At 46.6% G+C, this 16,979-nt stretch overlaps 1 protein-coding gene across 1 annotated transcript in view; it reads right to left on the bottom strand.

Annotated features, from left to right (window-relative positions):
* The window catches only part of TRIO (trio Rho guanine nucleotide exchange factor), a 3,834,156-nt gene that overhangs the window by 2,035,507 nt on the left and 1,781,670 nt on the right, over positions 1–16,979 (bottom strand). Inside the window, exon 16 of the mRNA XM_069613780.1 lies at positions 3,281–3,400. Within this exon, the coding sequence (XP_069469881.1) occupies positions 3,281–3,400 (120 nt within the window). The remainder of the gene's footprint in view (positions 1–3,280; positions 3,401–16,979) is intronic.

Raw genomic sequence — 16,979 nt, 5'->3', positions numbered from 1 at the left:
GGTCCTAAAACCCCTCCCTTACATCCTGCCTACCCAGACTCTCAGGCGCCTAAAGGACGGGCTTCTGTCTGGAAGCCTGCGAAAAGGCAATGAACGAAGGGACCAAACCTGGTTTGGTACGCAGAGTAAAACATGAGAAAGACGGTTACAAAAAGAAATGGCGAATAAACCCAGCCGGAACCATAATAAAATATATATGGTCAAAATACCATGGTTATTTAAGATAACCACGGTATGAAAAATAAGGTAGATACCACTGCCACCAGCCAAGTCTTAATGTATAGGGAGCGAAACAATGCTCCAAGAGGCACAGACAGAAAGGGATAAGAGTTCACCCTTTCCAATACTCCATGTAAAATGGGGTGTACTGGGTCTGTGGTTTAAAGTGACTAAAGTAAAGTTAATGGCAACTTTACCATTTTCTGGGGGACAGTAGTCAGCCCCAGAAAATGGAGTCGGTGGGAAGTCTGAAAGGCAACCCTGTGTCACTGCACTGAAGGTGCTGTGTAACACACATGAAAATATGAGGCCATGGAGTAGGTGAGGCTCCAGTGCTCAAGATCACACAAAAAGTGAAAACACACACAGCAAAACACATCTAAGAGTGGGAAAAAAGGCTCACACTCTTACAAGGTGAAAACAATAAATCCTAGAAATTCAGCAAAGCTGCTGAGGGACTCAGTAGGTAAGGGAAATGAACAATTTATGAGAATTCTCCCTAACACCTCCCCTTCAATTCAATTCCTTCCAAGCAGGTCCTATAAAAAAGGGAATAATTGGCTAGCTCGCACAAAACTAATGGTAACCTTTTAACAAAATGTTTTTTGTCTCCACCTCAGCCAGCTTTTGAAAGCTTGAAAAATGGCGACTTCAGAACGGCAAACCATTTGTTCGTAGCTCATTCAAGGAAAAAAACACAGGCTTCTTTCTACATCATTATATTGGCATTTTCTGACAAACACAAAATGTGCTCTCTTTTTTGTTATTTTCTCTCACCCCCTACAGCAAACTAGGATTACTTGGTGGCGTTATGACCGCCTGAATGTGGGAAGAAAAGGGGCCAAATTTGTCAGAGATTTCTCTTTTAACACAAATGTTACAAGGGATTGAATGCTACATACCGAAATCTCCAAAAAAGCGCTCAGCACTGGGAGGGAAAACCCTCAGCAGTTAAGGGGTTAAAGGTAACCCCCATGCAGCGCTTTTGCGATTTAACAACAAGCATATGGGGCGGCAAGGTGTATGGTGACAAAAAGGGTTGCAAAGACAATGGTTGATAACTAAAGGTCATGGTGTTACTGAAAATGGAAGAGATGGGACTGTGAGATGGGGACGAATACACACAAATAGTTGAATGTCATCTGAAATTAAGGGTGCATCATAGCCCACAATTGCAATGGTTTTTTATAAGTAAACAAATACATGGTAATTAATACCCATGTTCATGTCGTTTCACAGAAGGTACAAGAGTCACTCAGGAATAACAGTGCCAGTGCACAGCTTCAGATTAATGAGAAGAAGAAGTGACAGGTGTGACTGGAAAAGAGGTTGCACCGAGGTTATACAAACAACCACTTGGGCTAAAGCGGGAATCGGCGAGTCTCTGAAGAAATTCCTATTGATGTTTTTTAAATGTATATAGAGAGGAATGAAACATGTAGGGTGAATGAGGTATGCATTGATGAATGAGGAATTCAATTTGGGTATGAGTGAATAGCTATGTTTAGTTTTTAGCAATTGTATTGCAGTGTTAAAACTACCATCTTACTAGTCTAATGATTTTTGAAGAGCCGAAACCCGCTTTTTCCTATTTAGAATCGTAGTATTGGTGGAATTTGATGTTATGACACCACTACTAGAGTTGAGAACCTGTCTGTAGCTATCTGTAGGCACGAAGGCAATGCGGTTGCTTATGAATTGTATTAAATGTAACAATATTTTTTGTAACAATAAATTGTTATTTTTGTAGATTGGTATATTTAATACTTCCTTGTATGTGACATTTTGCCTGTTCTGATACAACTAGACCCATTTTACGATTAATCTGAGGCATGACTACACCAAATGTAGAAATCCAGAGTTTACCAAATAATCCACTATGGACACAGGCGGCAAAAGCAGAGATGAGGTTTCTTTTCAAACAGCTGTACATAAATCGGTTCAAAACCAGGATAGTATTCGCATCACAAAATATTGGCTCCTAACACAGAAAACTGAAGGGTTTTTATAAAGTTTTACACAATGAGCTTCATACAGAAAAGTCAAAACACCACATTTAGTTAGTTACTTACATTAACAATGAACTTCTTAATACATCTTGGGGGCATGGATTTGCAGGACCATCCGAGCCCGGTGTAATTCCACTCACCTAGCCGTATGACACAAACCACCTCCTTTAGAAGAGCTTACGATCACACCTAGCAATTATTAATCGGATACTCTTGATTCACGCGACTGGCATTCTGGTTCTCAGGCCGCAAACCCACCTTCATGACAAAATGTGGGGTGCATAGGTAGGTGGCCCTGAGTGTTGAACTGTGATTTATATCAACTTCACATAGCCTTATGGGCACTCATGCCCCTGACAACCAATGCCTATTTGTTCCACATCACCTCGCCTACGCCGCTGCAGTTCCTATGTCCGTCACAATGTTGGCTGCAGTTCAGCACTGTCGAGGCTCATGATTGTCCACAGACCCAAACTAAAATGCTAAGAGGTTCCACACATTCCATATGCGTGCAAATGATTGTATTAATCTGGAGTTTGCCTGTGCGCGTTTATGAACAAAGTGTATGTGTTTAATCCCTGGGAAGTTTAGGGTGCACCTACGTCAGACACCGGCTCTTAGTTTCTTTGGGTCCTGATATAGACTAAAGTTATTGACGGCAGATGACAACGGCTGCCATCATCAAGGATCTCCCAGCTCCTCTCGGTCCAAGTCATGGTTTAAGCTCCAGAAAGACCAATGTACAAAGGGAGGATGCAGACTCATCGCCCGGGTATATCTAAGTTGTCAATAAATCAAGTAAAACAGTGGAATTCAATTGTCAGAGCCAAAGGTCTTACCATCTTACCAGAGAAGTTTTACAGGGCACATCATCCAAAGAAGTGCACAGTATAAACCACTTAACTAGGAAACCAATAATAACATTTAAACACATCTACATTTTGGCCGATTGCTTTGTACATTCCTCTTTGGTACATAAAGTCGGCTTTTTAAACAGGTTGACATGGGAACAACATGTGTTCTAAAATACAATTATTTGACCATATGTTTACCTCTATTGCATGCTGGAATTGTTCATGTTCACGCTGTAGTTGCTCAGCCTCTTGCAGTGAGCTTGCAGTGATGATTCCAGCATTGAGCATGGACTCCCCATTGCGGATCCATCCCAGAACCTGAATCGAAACCGACACACACGCTGCTTAGTTGACATTCTAACCATGCACTCAGCTGAAGACATCAAGAGGCTTTCATATATCAACACTTAGATATGAATAATTAACAGTCTACCGGTGTTGAGCTTTTATTTGTTGGAGAGTGTTGCCTAGAGGAAGTGGGCTTTAAGTGCCTTCATGTGCATTTGCGTACCTTGGGGCGACACTGCAAATATTTAACCACCACTGGCCTAAGATTTAGTGGTCTGTACATATGCGCTGCAAGGAAATGGTTATAAAATTTGCATCTGCCAAATTAATGCAGGAGATTTGCATACAAGCTGGGCGTGAAAGAGACACTGGAGGTAGAGAGCAGTTAAAAGCATAGCAGTGAAATACCTTAACATTTCTGTCCCATGGATAGGGAAGAAAGCAGATTGAAAATAATGGTGCTGTGACTCACAGTAAAGTACTTGCCATGGAAACCTATAATCTGGTGACATGCTGCCGGTAGGAAATTACCATTTTCTTTTCTTTTTTAAATACACGTTTTCATTAGTTTCTTAAAATAAAAACAACAAAAGTAATACCAATCCATTTAGTAATATACAGGGACACTGCGTGCAATACTGGTTCCACAAGTACACCCAATATATTAATACCTCTCCCACGGTTTAACAAGGAGAATTTAAGCAACAGCCAGTAACCAAATCAGGCCTTAGGTAGGGGGGGATAAGAGAAAAAAAGGTGGGCAGCAAATGGGGTAGGAAGAATTACCAAGTAATTCACCAAACAGATTTGATCACACAGATGATTAAATCTGCTGCAAATAATCTCATAATTGTCATGTTTTCCTGGAAAGAGACCCTCTATCTTGCTGAAAGGGGAGCCATGTCTTGTAGCCAATCTTTACACCTGGGGGCGTGGCCAAGGAGCCATGGGATAGGACGTGCCCCGTAGTGTCTCCGGCTGATCCTGTAATACCCTTGCACACTCTGGGGCTGAAACTGATGCAACCGTAATATGACCAACCCTTTTGCTGTGGGAATACGAGAGGAAGGAAATGGTCATACTCTGGAGGTGATTCGTGAGGAATTGAAATTGACGAGGTGTGGAGAGCTGCGCAAGATTCCAAAGAGGAATACCCAAAATGGCCTCCATATGAGAACAAAGGACAGAGCCTGAATCTGCAAGCGCAACCAGCCGTGAAAGCAAGATTGCGGACTGCATCCATTTTATGAGCGCAATCAAAGAGGGCAGTGCGGGCTTGCACGGACCTACGCCAGTATAGACAACAAAATGAACGAGCGTAGTATATGTCCCCCAACAACCAATCACACCTCACAACAATAGATTGCATGATGGTGACCTTTGGCGCTGTATTCAGAGGAGGAGGCCAGTGACTTGTACTGTTGAATAGCCGGAACACGGCAAAACGAAACTGGCACGGAGTGCGAACACAGAACTGCAGGAGACTAGCAGACCGCAGTGTAGGATCTGGTGAAAGGGAGCGCCGTAGAAAGACATTGTGACATATTGTAAACCGGGCGGTAGGATACGAGATACAGGAGAACGTGAGCCTGCAGTCACGGAAAAGCAAGCCTTTTACATACAGAACGGGACATAGTCCGCCCTCATCAGAGAGCTATCCGCTGTCTCAGATGCATGGAATGTTTGCGCAGACTTGCTACACTGTGTCTGGATGTTAAATCAAGCTCTGACGTCCGTGAAACTGACGAGACGTTCGGTCAAGCGAACCTGAAGTGGAAGTGTACTCGATACTAGCATAACACCGGCTAGTACAGTAACACAATGGAGATAGACCCGTGAAGGCTGGCACAAGGTAATAACCCTACAATTCAGCATTCCCAGCCCCTGCACTGGGTGCCTAAGCAAAGTGGAGGGCTTAATAGTGACACCCAAGGCGACAGGGACAGGTGCAAACAGCAGACAACACTGGCCAGGTGACCTGCCAGTGGAACTGGGTGCATGAGCGCTGCAAAGACATATGGACATTATAGCAGTCAGTGACTTCGGACTTACAGAAGCTGGCGGAGAGCAATAAAAGGAGGTGGAAGCAGACCACGTAGGTGGCCCGGGACAACAGGGCCACTGTCGGTGATTGCTGGGCACCAGGGGCAGCGGAAGGTCATTGCCATGTAGTTTGGAGGGCCCTGCAGGGGCCCTCTAAACTAGAAACCGGCAGGAGTACACGCCAGCTACAACACTCAGCCAGGGATACGCGGAGGAGCAAGATAGAGGCTAAATGTAACAATCCAAACAGCCAATAGACATCTTTGCCAAATCCACCCAGGCGTCAGCTGACACAAAGACTCCGGAGCGACACGCTCCGGGAGAGGCAACCCCGGTGCGGAACTAAAGGCGTCATGGGATCCAAGATCGACACCGCAATCGCAGCATTGAAGATGGTGCTGGAATCCAAAACAGAAGCTGTTAGTGTGGACGTCAACCTCCTTAGACAAGATGTCAGAGCTATATCCGAACGCACCAGAGGGCTGGAGAAGGAGGTGGAAGCAAACACGGCCACTTGCGCCGCGAACGACAAAGAGGTCCATATATTGCAACAGGTGCGCCACCTGGAGAACAGGGCAAAGGAAACAGAGCGGGCGCGCAGAAATAACGTACGCATCGTTGGATTGCCAGAGGGAGTTGAAAAACAGGACCCAACAAACTATATAGAAAATATGCTGCTACAAGAAAAAGGCGCAGAGGTGCTCACACAAGGGTTCACAGTGGAGAGAGCGCACAGAGCCCTGACCAGGAGGCCGCCACCGGGAGCCCCTCCCCGTCCCATCATTGCAAAGAGACTGAATTATAAGGACAGGGAGAAGATCCTGGAACACTTCCGGAAGGGAGGGACTATAAGAAGAGCATCGGCTGATATCATGTTGCACCTGGATTACACCTTCCAGGTACAGAGGCAGCGGCTGAACTATGTATCAGTGAAGAGGAGGTTGCGTGCATCCGGATTTAAGAACATGTTGCTGTACTCTGCAAAGCTGAAAGTATTGCACAAAGATAAAGCACACTTTTTCGAGACCCCGGATGAGGTGACCACATGGGTGGATAAGATGAACTGCCCAGCAGATGCAGATAACCAGGCAGACACGGGCCAGCAGACCAGATAAATGAACTTTGGGTTTCTCCGAGAGATAATGTAAATTGAATATGGGTGGAGATGTTACACTTCGCCTGACCTTGAGTTTGGGCTAGAATATAAAACGTAGTATGGGGAGTTTTTTTAGCGATTAGCGCCTAGGCCTTAAGAGGCAAAGAGTGTGGTAAATTGAAAGTTCAACGCGGGAGACATGGATGGAATTTGTCATTCCATTCTAGTATGTAGTTTAGTTGGGACGGTGTCCCCCTGCGGAGCCCGTAGTATCGGCTAGGTCAGAGAAAAGGTCTAGATGCGGGGTAGCCTGAGATCCAAAGTTGGAGCTGGGCAACAAGTTGGAGGGGTGGGGATAGGGGAGGAGGGGTAGTTGGGGAGCTGTGGGAGAGGGTTGGGGAGGGAAGTTGGGGTGTTAAGGGGGAATCGAGCCTACAATCCCATACCACAACTGAAAAGGAGGAGAGTGGGGGCAGAGTGGGACATGGATAAGTTGGGAGACCTGGAACGTGAGGGGATTGAATAGTTACATTAAACGCAATAAAGTAATGTACCTGAAGAGGCAGAGAATAGATATCACATTGCTACAGGAAACTCACCTGAACAAAGAGAAGCAAGCGCTGGTAGAGAGGAAATGGAAAGGTATGACCTTGGGGGCAACGTACTCGGCATATGCCAGAGATGTTATCACATGGATAGCGCCACATGTCCTGTTTAAGCTAGTACAGTCTACAATAGATAAAGATGGTACTGATTAAGGGGATGCTAGAAAATAAAGAAGTCAATATTATTAATGTTTATGCCACGAACCAAGATACCACAGGGTATTTCAAGAATGTATATACCAAGATAAGCTTGTATATTGATGGGGCAGTCATATGGGGGGGGGAATTTTAACTGTACTTTGGACCCGAAGCTAGATAGGTCAGATGAGAAGATCAGGAAGCCGACCCCAGCAGCGAAGGCCCTGGGCACCCTGTTAAAAGATTTCCGGCTAGAGGATGTGTTGAGAATACACCACCCACGGTTCAGAGGATACTCGCGCTATTCAAACTCTCAAAACCTTTACACCAAATTAATTATATATTTAGTGGCCCAGAGCTGGTGGAGGAAATGACACAAGCAGAATGGTACTAACCTGGCAGAATTTACCTCCCAGGGCGAGAATCCTGACATGGAGGCTCAGAGCTGAAGCGCTGAGGGATACAGGTTTTAGGGAAGACCCGACGAAAGACAAAGGAGTATTTCGAGCTCAACACTGGCAGTGTGGATTCAGCGGGGATGTTTTGGGAGGCATTTAAGGTGGTAGCGAGGTGGCCAGCAATATCTAAATCACAGGGATTGCAAGGTAGCATAACAAGGGAACTGCACAATGCAGAGACTAAGTTTGAGGCAAAAATGCAGGAGGAAACGGAATCCCCTAAAGAAGCTGAGACCATATATCTCCTACAGCAAGAATGTAGGGACCACTGGGAGAGACTTTGTAACTTGAATTATAACAAATCCGTGGAGAAACAGCATGCAGAAGGATACAAGCCAGGCAGGTTACTAGCCTGGCTATACAAAAGGGAGACCCCCCCTCCCCCAAGACATGCCATTAGGGCAATGCAAGGGACAGATGGGCAGATACGAGATACTCGGGAACGAGTAAATGAATGCTTCCTTGAATATTACAAGAAACTGTATTCAGAAGTGACTGAGACGGAGGATATAATTGTGCGCAAAACATTAATGGAGATCGCTTTACCCAAGCTGGAAACGGCAGAAAAGGACAACCTGGAGGCCCCAATAACGATAGAGGAGCTAGAGCAAGTAATCAAGATGCCAGGGGCGGATGGACTTATAAGGCATACAGGATAGAACTGCTCCCTCCGATGCTATCAATGTTTAACGAATCGTTTGACACGGGCCCATTGCCTATGTCCCTCTGGGAAGCGATCATCATTCCGCTCCTTAAACCTAATAAACCAGACATGGCTTGCGGGTCCTACAGGCCGCTTTCGATGCTCAATCAAGACAGTAAAATACTTACAGCAGTGATGACTAACAAGCTGAGACCAGTTATACATAAGCTTATACATCCAGACCCGACAGGGTATGTCCCGCACAGGCGCATATCCGACAACCTTGGAAGACTCCATCACGTCATAGAGCAGACGGAGGGAAGCCCCCAAGAGGTGGCAATAACCTCTCTGGACGCGGTGAAAGCCTTCGACTCAGTCAAGTGGCCCTGGCTGTTTGCTGTCCTAAAGGCGTTCTGTATCGGGTCCGTATATTTGAAGTGGGTCCAATTGTTATATAGTAAACCATTAGCTTGAGTCAGGACGGGAGCGACTATATCAGAAAGTTGGCAACTGAGTAGAGGCACTAGACAGGGCTGCCTGTGGTCCCCGATGCTGTACATTTTGGCACTAGAACCCCTAGCGGCATACTTGAGGCAGCAATGTGAAGAAGTAGGGATCAGCAACATCTGATCTCAATGTATGCGGATGACATGCTGCTGTACTTTAGGTCCCCCGAGGAGAACCTACAGTATATTCTAGAGGTTATGGAACGATAAGCGAAGCGATCAGGCAAAACAGTTAACCCAAAAAAATCCAACATATTCCCCCTGGGTAGATATGTAGAAACACCAAGGCATACATTTCCGGTGTTACAGATAAAGCGGGAAACCCAGACGTTCAGATACCTAAGAATAGATATATATCATAAGATGGAAGTCAAACACAAGCAGAACACTGAGGGAGCAATGGCTAAAATAGCCAATAGCATGGCGTTTTGGGCCAGGCTGCCGTTGACCATGATGGGGAGAGTGGCGCTGTTGAAGATGGTGCATTATTTTGCTAACATCCCATATCCGATACTCAAGCGATTCTTTGCCAAGGTACAGAGCATATGCAGGGGGTTCATATGGCAGAACTCAAGGAAGAGAGTAGCGTTATGGAAGCTACAGAACCCATATGAAGTAGGGGGGGTGTTAGGTTGCCCAATTTTGAGTTGTATTACTTGGCCAGTCAACTCCAATATGTCATGAGGTGGTTATCTGCAGGTCCTACATCTGAGTCCAAATTATTGAGAGCTGAGTGTACCCCTTATTTGTTGAATGAATGGACGTAGTTGGAGTGGAGGGGCAAGACTGCTAGACCTGGGTGGGGAGGTGTGGTGGAGAGCTTGCCAGGTAATGAAGATACAGTTCCCGTGTTCACTGCAGATACCGCTAGTGGCACTAAAAGGGATTGACGGGCAAATGAGGAAGACCATCAGGAAGCAATGGGAACCTACAGGTGTGGCGACCCTTGGGCGGTATGACGAGATGGGAAGGTGGCAGAGTTTGATACATCAATGGAGGATGCGGGCTTACACCGAGGATAATACATCACATATGCTAGGCTGGTGAAAATGATAACATGAGTGGACCGAAGCAGTGTTGACCCAACAGCCCAACGCTGCTATAGAAACAATCTACGATATCTCAGAGAGGGGCCATGAGGTCTCCCAAATATATGAACTACTGCTGGCCAAGGTGGGGAAAGAGGAGACCCATACGAGATGGGATTGGGAGGAAGAGGTGGGGGAGCCAGTGGACCAGGGCACAGGGATACCATCAAAAAATATCTAGGATCGTGAGATTACAACAGATCCAGCTGTATGTCACCCACAGAGCATACTTTATCCCTAAGAAGATAGCTAAATTATAAAATACTGGGGTACAAGCGTGTCCAAAATGCAAGGAAGTGGAAGCAGGAATGGTCCACATGTTTTGGGCATGCCCCGAAATAAGAATTTTTGAGGGAAGCAGCCTACCTCATGGCAAGCAAAGAGATATATTTGGAAGTGAATTCTCCATGGGCATGCATGTTGTGGGGTGGGGGGGTTCCCCAGGCTGCGCAAACTTAAACATGCGAGTAAACGCAAAGACCTTGCATATATACTTGGTAAACGTAGGATAGCAATGGGGTGGAAGACAAGCAGAAGACCACAAGTTGAAGCCTGGTGGCATGACCTTCAGAAATGGGTGAACGCCGAAACTGGTGTGGAGTAAGGCAGCAAATAGAGGCAGGGAGGAAGAAGCAGACATGCTGACGGCCTGGAAACGTATGGTAGCGACTCTGTCCAACCGGGTAAGTTCAGAGGAGGACACCCCGTCGGGGGGTGAGGATGGGGAGACGCCCGCAGAAGAGGGATAAGATGATGATGGTTTGTGGTAGGCTCGGGGAGTGGGGAGGTGGGAGGGGAAAGGGGGGGGGGTAAATAACATGGAAATGGAAATGTATATGCGAGTTGACATGCATATTGTTGCTATTGTATGATGACCATGTTGAAATGAATACAATTGTTTAAAAAAAAAAAAAAAAAGACATAAGTCTTTACACCTCAGCTCCAAATTGCTCTTCCAATGTTCCAATATGTGTTTCTTGGTGTTAGCATAAGGGGCGGTGCAGAGTAATTTTCACCACTACCCCAACCACTGAAGCCAAATGGAGAACAACCCTTGCACCTTGGTTGCCATGGGTTCCTCGCTTTTGAAAGAAGAGGGCACCACGAGGCAGCCCATGGGAGAAGAGGATTAGGGAAGGCAGTTTAAGGGATATCGAAAGAGGTATTGGATAGGTATGAGGGAAGAACACTTTGCCATATGATCTTAAGGCATTGCCACACACCTGAAATCTTGCCCTCTTGATCGTGGCAATGGATTCTCTTCCTACTACAGTGAGAAACCGGAGGGTATTCTCTCAAGCGAACCGCAAGGAGCCCTTATTCAGGTGGGCAAAGGAAGCTTGACATGCTCAGATCCCAGCCCTGGGGGCGAAAGAGCGAAAGGTAATCACCTGAATGGGGGAACCCAGGGTTATGCTCGGGAGATTGCCCCACGTGAGATGCAGTATTACACCAGAGAAAGGGATGAGTAAGACTAGGTCCCTGCAGCTTTTATGGGCTGTACCAACTCAACCTCCCTTCCACCCGATAAACGTCCTTTTCAAGAATCCATCATCCCCTCCGTCTCTGATGAATCCATTACACACCCTGCTGCCTTCAGAAACCATCTTTTCTAAAAACCCTGTTTTTCTGTTCCCTATCCCAATACTGGCAATCATTCTTCTTCCCGTCCCTCCGATTATTATTTTCCGCACTCCCAACCTGCTCAGGTAAAATACTACTGTTCACACAATCCCCCTTGTTTATTTCACAATCCTGGCTATTTCCGTTTATACCGCAAACCCTACCAATCCCGTCCCTCTGATTGTCACTCTCTGAACTCCCAGTCGAAAGTACCCACAATTACAATATTCACCATCCCCTCTGTTCTGTTCTCCATCCCAGTCATTTTCGTCCAATTGACAAACCCGCCAAAACCTACCCTTCAGACAGCCGCTCAAACCCAAATATGAAGGGTATGATCCTATGCAGCACCTCTTTGCCTTGTGACTCTGTAGGATGCTCTGACATTCAAACCTTCCACTTTTCCCACACAAGCACTTTTGTGAACTGTGATCCAAAACAGACCAACGTTAAACCGGTTTACCCGATATGTCCCACCCCTAGGGTCAGGCATTGTCAGGCAATTAACTTGAACCACACAGACCTGACGGTCCTGACGGTCCTTCCATTTCCCCACAGGGGTAGAAGGTGGAGCTGGAAAGAGTAGTGCAAGCAAGGGGAGCACGGCAGACAGCATGAGGCAGCTACCATGCAGCAGTTCAACGAAAGGAGAAAGGCGTCAGGAATCAAGAGGGTGGTAAGGAGAGAAGTGACTTTGCCCTTTTTGTCCCAGACCCGCAGAACCTTTGTGGAAGAGAGCCTAAAACCGCGAACAATAGCCCAAGTGACCTGCAGCAGTTGTCAATGGTACAACGGGCAAGTTTATGCTGATAAGCCGGAGCAAGGGAAGATCCCGCGCCCACGGTACCGGCCTTGACTCCAGAGAAGCCAAAAGGCAAGTGGTTCATCCCACCCGGTGATTCGAGGGGAGAACCGATATGAACCAGGCTGTGTTGAGTGAGAATCGCAATGTGGCAAGTTTGAACTATGTTCAAGGAACTCTGAAAGAACTGTAAACCGTGTCAAGGGGAGACCAGGTACAGAGGGAAACCAGCACCACATGGTTGCTAAACTCAAGAGACTATGGTCGATCGCCATCTAAACAAAACTACAATTACCAGAAGGCCGTATGAGGGCCAGCAAAATAGGTTAAAGTGGTTTTACAGAGGGTCAAGCAAAATCCCTGTACACCAAAAAGACTTATCTACAAGCAGTGTGAAAGAAATTAGGTGAATCCCACAATCATTGAACTGTGTAAAAAGGAGAACATTGAAAGTAGAGAGGGGTCAGCACCGAGAAGAGGGGGACCCAGGGGTGAGCCACCATCATCCTGATCGAGCACCACAGTAAAAACGGGGACAGGAGGCTAAGAATCGAGAGGGGACGGAGCTCGACGGAGGGGGATCCAAGGGTGAAAAGTTGTCACCTCAAGATTGAGAAGAGTGAAAGCAAAAGTGAATAAGAAGTTGGCAAGGGTCCGAGCCCAAATGAGGGAGATCCAGGGGTGAAGCTATTATCCAAAGTTCTGATAAAAAGAACTAATATGTAAATTAAGGAATACGATAACTGAAGGGTCAGCGAACAGAACAAGGGGACCCAGGGGAGAAACCATCACCCTACCTGAACTGTGGATTACAACTGAGAAGGGTCAGTGCCCAGAAGAGGGGGAGAGCAGGGGGTGAATCATTATCACCCTAACAAACTTTCATTTTGTTAAAGGAACTTTTGTTTTCGTTATTGAACATATCAGGCCCCCGAAGGCAAGAGACTTTCAAATGAAATGAGACTTGGCCATCGACGGACCTGAGAACAGCCATTAAAACTGTAGTCTTGTGCTGGAGAAGCCCGACACTGTACTGTGCTCCAAGCTCTCATCTTACCCCATGTCCAACACGTGGCGAAGGGAGGCCCAGGCTACTGCATCCTGACATATTAGTTGTAGCACTTCTTTCTTTTCTTGAGAACTATCCCACACCCCTTTTTGTATTAGATGTGAGGTTTGGCAATAGGTTTCCTAGTATAGGCCCGTTTTATTCTGACACAATGCCACTAGAACTGCCTAATTTTTCATTTGATGGTTGACGCTGACTCCAATCTTAGTGTTAGGTTTAGATTACGTGTTTTTCCAGCCTGCATACATCATTCATTGTTCAATAAACACCCTTGAACTGTGATCACTTGGGTCTGTCTTACTTGTTTCCAACATGAGTTTCTCACCCTACCTGAACCTGTACCTAAACCTGAACTCTTAGTAGACATCATGCTCCGTCCCATACGGAGAGCGAACAAACAACATATATTGCAAAGCATTGACCAACAGATAGCAATTGAATGGTTCAACAAGTATCAAACATTTACATATTCTGAAAGGAAGATCTAGCATATAGCTGTAGCAAGCGGTGACAGGAGGGTATGCTGCAAGGGGGCAACAGTTACAGCAAACAGCTCCCAAAGTCCATGCTTCTGGATCCTCACAGGCTACCTTTGTGGCTGCTACCTTGCACCTCTCCAGCTCTACTAGAAGGGAAAAGGTGCACCTTGTTCTTATAAACACTGACCATATATGTACTCATTCCCCACCCACTGTAAGGAAGGCATGATATCAACAGCAAGACAGACAAGTGACCACAGTTCAAGGGTGTTAATAGAACTTCAAAAAAGGGTTTGAAAAACGCCTATCTAATCCTAAATCTACAGATGGGAGAAAGCTACGACCATCAAATAATAATAACGCAGTTCTAGTGGTCTCTTGTCAAAATAAAATGGCCTACAGTAATAAACCTATTGCCAATCCTTACCTCTAAATACAAATAGTCTGTTACAAAAAAGAAAAAAGTGTTCCCAAAATGATATGTCAGGGTGTTCAGGCCGTTGGCCTCCCTTCCCCATGTTTTCAGCACAAGACAAGGCGGTTCACTCGAGCGTAGCACAGTCTCTGACTTCTTTAGCACGAGGATACAGTTCAATCATTAGCATCAGGGCCTTCAGTGCTCAAGTCTCTTTGCCAATCAAATTCTCTTCATACAGCGGGCTTGATGCAATTTTCACAAGTACTCAATTTTAGTGATTCACTATTCACCTCGAATCCCCCTCAGCCGGGCTCAGATCCCATTTAACACAATTAGACTCCCTCGACCGGGCTTGGACCAATTTCAATTAGCATCAACTATCGAAGGCTTTCGAATGTACACAACATTGGCTTGATCCTTTGCAGGACCACTTGGATTTCACAATTCCTTTCCTTTCCTTTCAACATTTGCCACCTTTTAGTTGGATACCTGTGGGGCGCACCGGCTGTGGTTACTGGACCGGGGGTAGAGGGAGCGGGGAAGAGGAGCGTTCAACCCCCCCCGGCACATCTGACCGCTGACGGAGCGGCTTACACTGCACACCCGCATCCATGGTAAGGAGTCTGCACTTGAGGTTGGCCACCTCATACACATGGCGCAGGGGGAGCCAGAGCCCCTGCATAATAATACCAACGGCGGGGAGCAGCAGGCTGGCTCACCTGGGTGCTGTGTACCCGCTTCACATTTACTAACTAGGCCACCATCTGTGGAGACTTGGTGGGGCCCAGGCATACGACCAATCCTTGCCTTGACAGGTCTGTCCAATCTCAAACATTGCAACGCTCCACCTTGTATAACGACAGCATCTGCTGACTGCAATCTTGCCTTAGTGTGCCCTCACAACGACCTCGGGAACAGCATTGACACTAACTCTGGATGCTTGGGAACTGGGACAGGCCTGCACTATTCCACCTACTGCCAGACAGACCATGAGTGGGCACCCCAGCATACATACTGAAACAAGTGACTGAATTCCCATATAACTCACTATTCATTCACTTATGCTCAACCTCCCCCCCCCTGTGGTACATCGGAAACCCTAAGACTTTTACAAAGTGTACATCTTAGGAGGATGATAAAAGGGAGCACTAAAAGCCAACACTCCATGAGTCAGTACACTAAAGCTACACCTAAGAAACCAGCAACTGCAGAGGCAGCAGCCGACATGGAGCAGGCACCCTCAAGCCCACTGAAACATAACGAATGATGGCATGTATGCAGGAGGGATTTGCTAAAGTGCATAGAAAATGCGATGATACGACCAGCACCATCGATTCCATTAAGTCACACATAGACAGAACGCACCAGCATCTGGACGAAGCTGAAACGAGGGTGGGCACACTGGAGGATGACGTGTTCGACCTCTGGGCCGAACTAACTATACTCTCCAAGCGGGTGCTACAGGTAGAGAAGCAAAATGACGACCTAGAGTCAAGATCCTGCCAAAACAATATCCACATTATAGGGATCCCAGAGAGTAACACTGAATCCTCAATAGAGCAAAGCATTACTGACACCCTGCTGCCGCTTTTGGGCAACTCCACACTGTCACTGCAATTCACCATTGAACGCGCCCACAGATCCCTGGCGCCCAAGCCAAAACCTGGCATACCTCCACGCCCCATCATTGCTCATATTCTCAACTACCGGTACCGAGATGCCATTCTACGGGCGGCCCACGAACCAGGGCTCCTAATTCTGGGATCAAACAGGATCCACATATACCCCGACTTTACGGTGGCTGTGCAGCAGGAAAGAACATTTTTGGCGGTTAAAAAACGGCTTTGTGAGGGACACCTGAAATACGCCATGCTATACCCTGCTAAGCACCATGTGGAATGGAATGATGAGATTTTTTTCACGCTACCAGGAGAGGCTATGTAATTCCTGGACGGGATCCTACTGGCACCCTGATGTACTTGTGCTGTGGCCGAATACTTTGGATACTTGCATACCTCGTGGGAACTCTCCACGCCGATCACCTAGAGATCCATGGTCACTGTTTCTTAGCCACCCCACTTATTGGGGGTGGAGACCTCCCTCTACCACGGTAATACAACCAACGGCAAAGTGATACTGTCATGGGTGAATGTTGACATGAAAGAAGGTTATGAGCATTTATCTGTCAGTCTGGGATGCGCCCGGGTTGCTTAGCGCTCGAGTCCCCCATGCAAGGTTGCGCTCAGAGTTTGGCGTTTTGGAATTTTTTTTTTTTTTGTTGGGTATGTTATTGGAGGGGTTTCATCTCCCAAATTCGCTGGCAAATGTGGGTGGAGGGCAGGATTGGGAAGTTAAAGGGGAAAAATCACACATGGCAAGTATCGGGTCAACAGCTGACGTTGCGGTGGGCTCTGCAGGGGTGTAGGGAACAGAGGCGAGGGGAGATACAGGTGGGGATGAACCATTTCTGTTGACGCTGGGATGGGTGACATGATGTGTCTTAGCTGGAACATAAATGTTTTTGGGAATCGCAGACAGCGACAAAGCCAACATTTTATATTTACAAGAGACACGTGCACTTTCCGCAAACTGTGAGGGATTTGATAGACAGCGGGGAGAGAACCGATTCTACGCATCATAT

This window comes from Ambystoma mexicanum, chromosome 5p (assembly GCF_040938575.1).
Source record: "Ambystoma mexicanum isolate Mex_15411 chromosome 5p, UKY_AmexF1_1, whole genome shotgun sequence".
NCBI classification, from domain to species: Eukaryota; Metazoa; Chordata; class Amphibia; order Caudata; family Ambystomatidae; genus Ambystoma; species Ambystoma mexicanum.
Note: the sequence above shows the minus strand (reverse complement) of the source record. Positions and strands in the feature narration are given on the sequence as shown.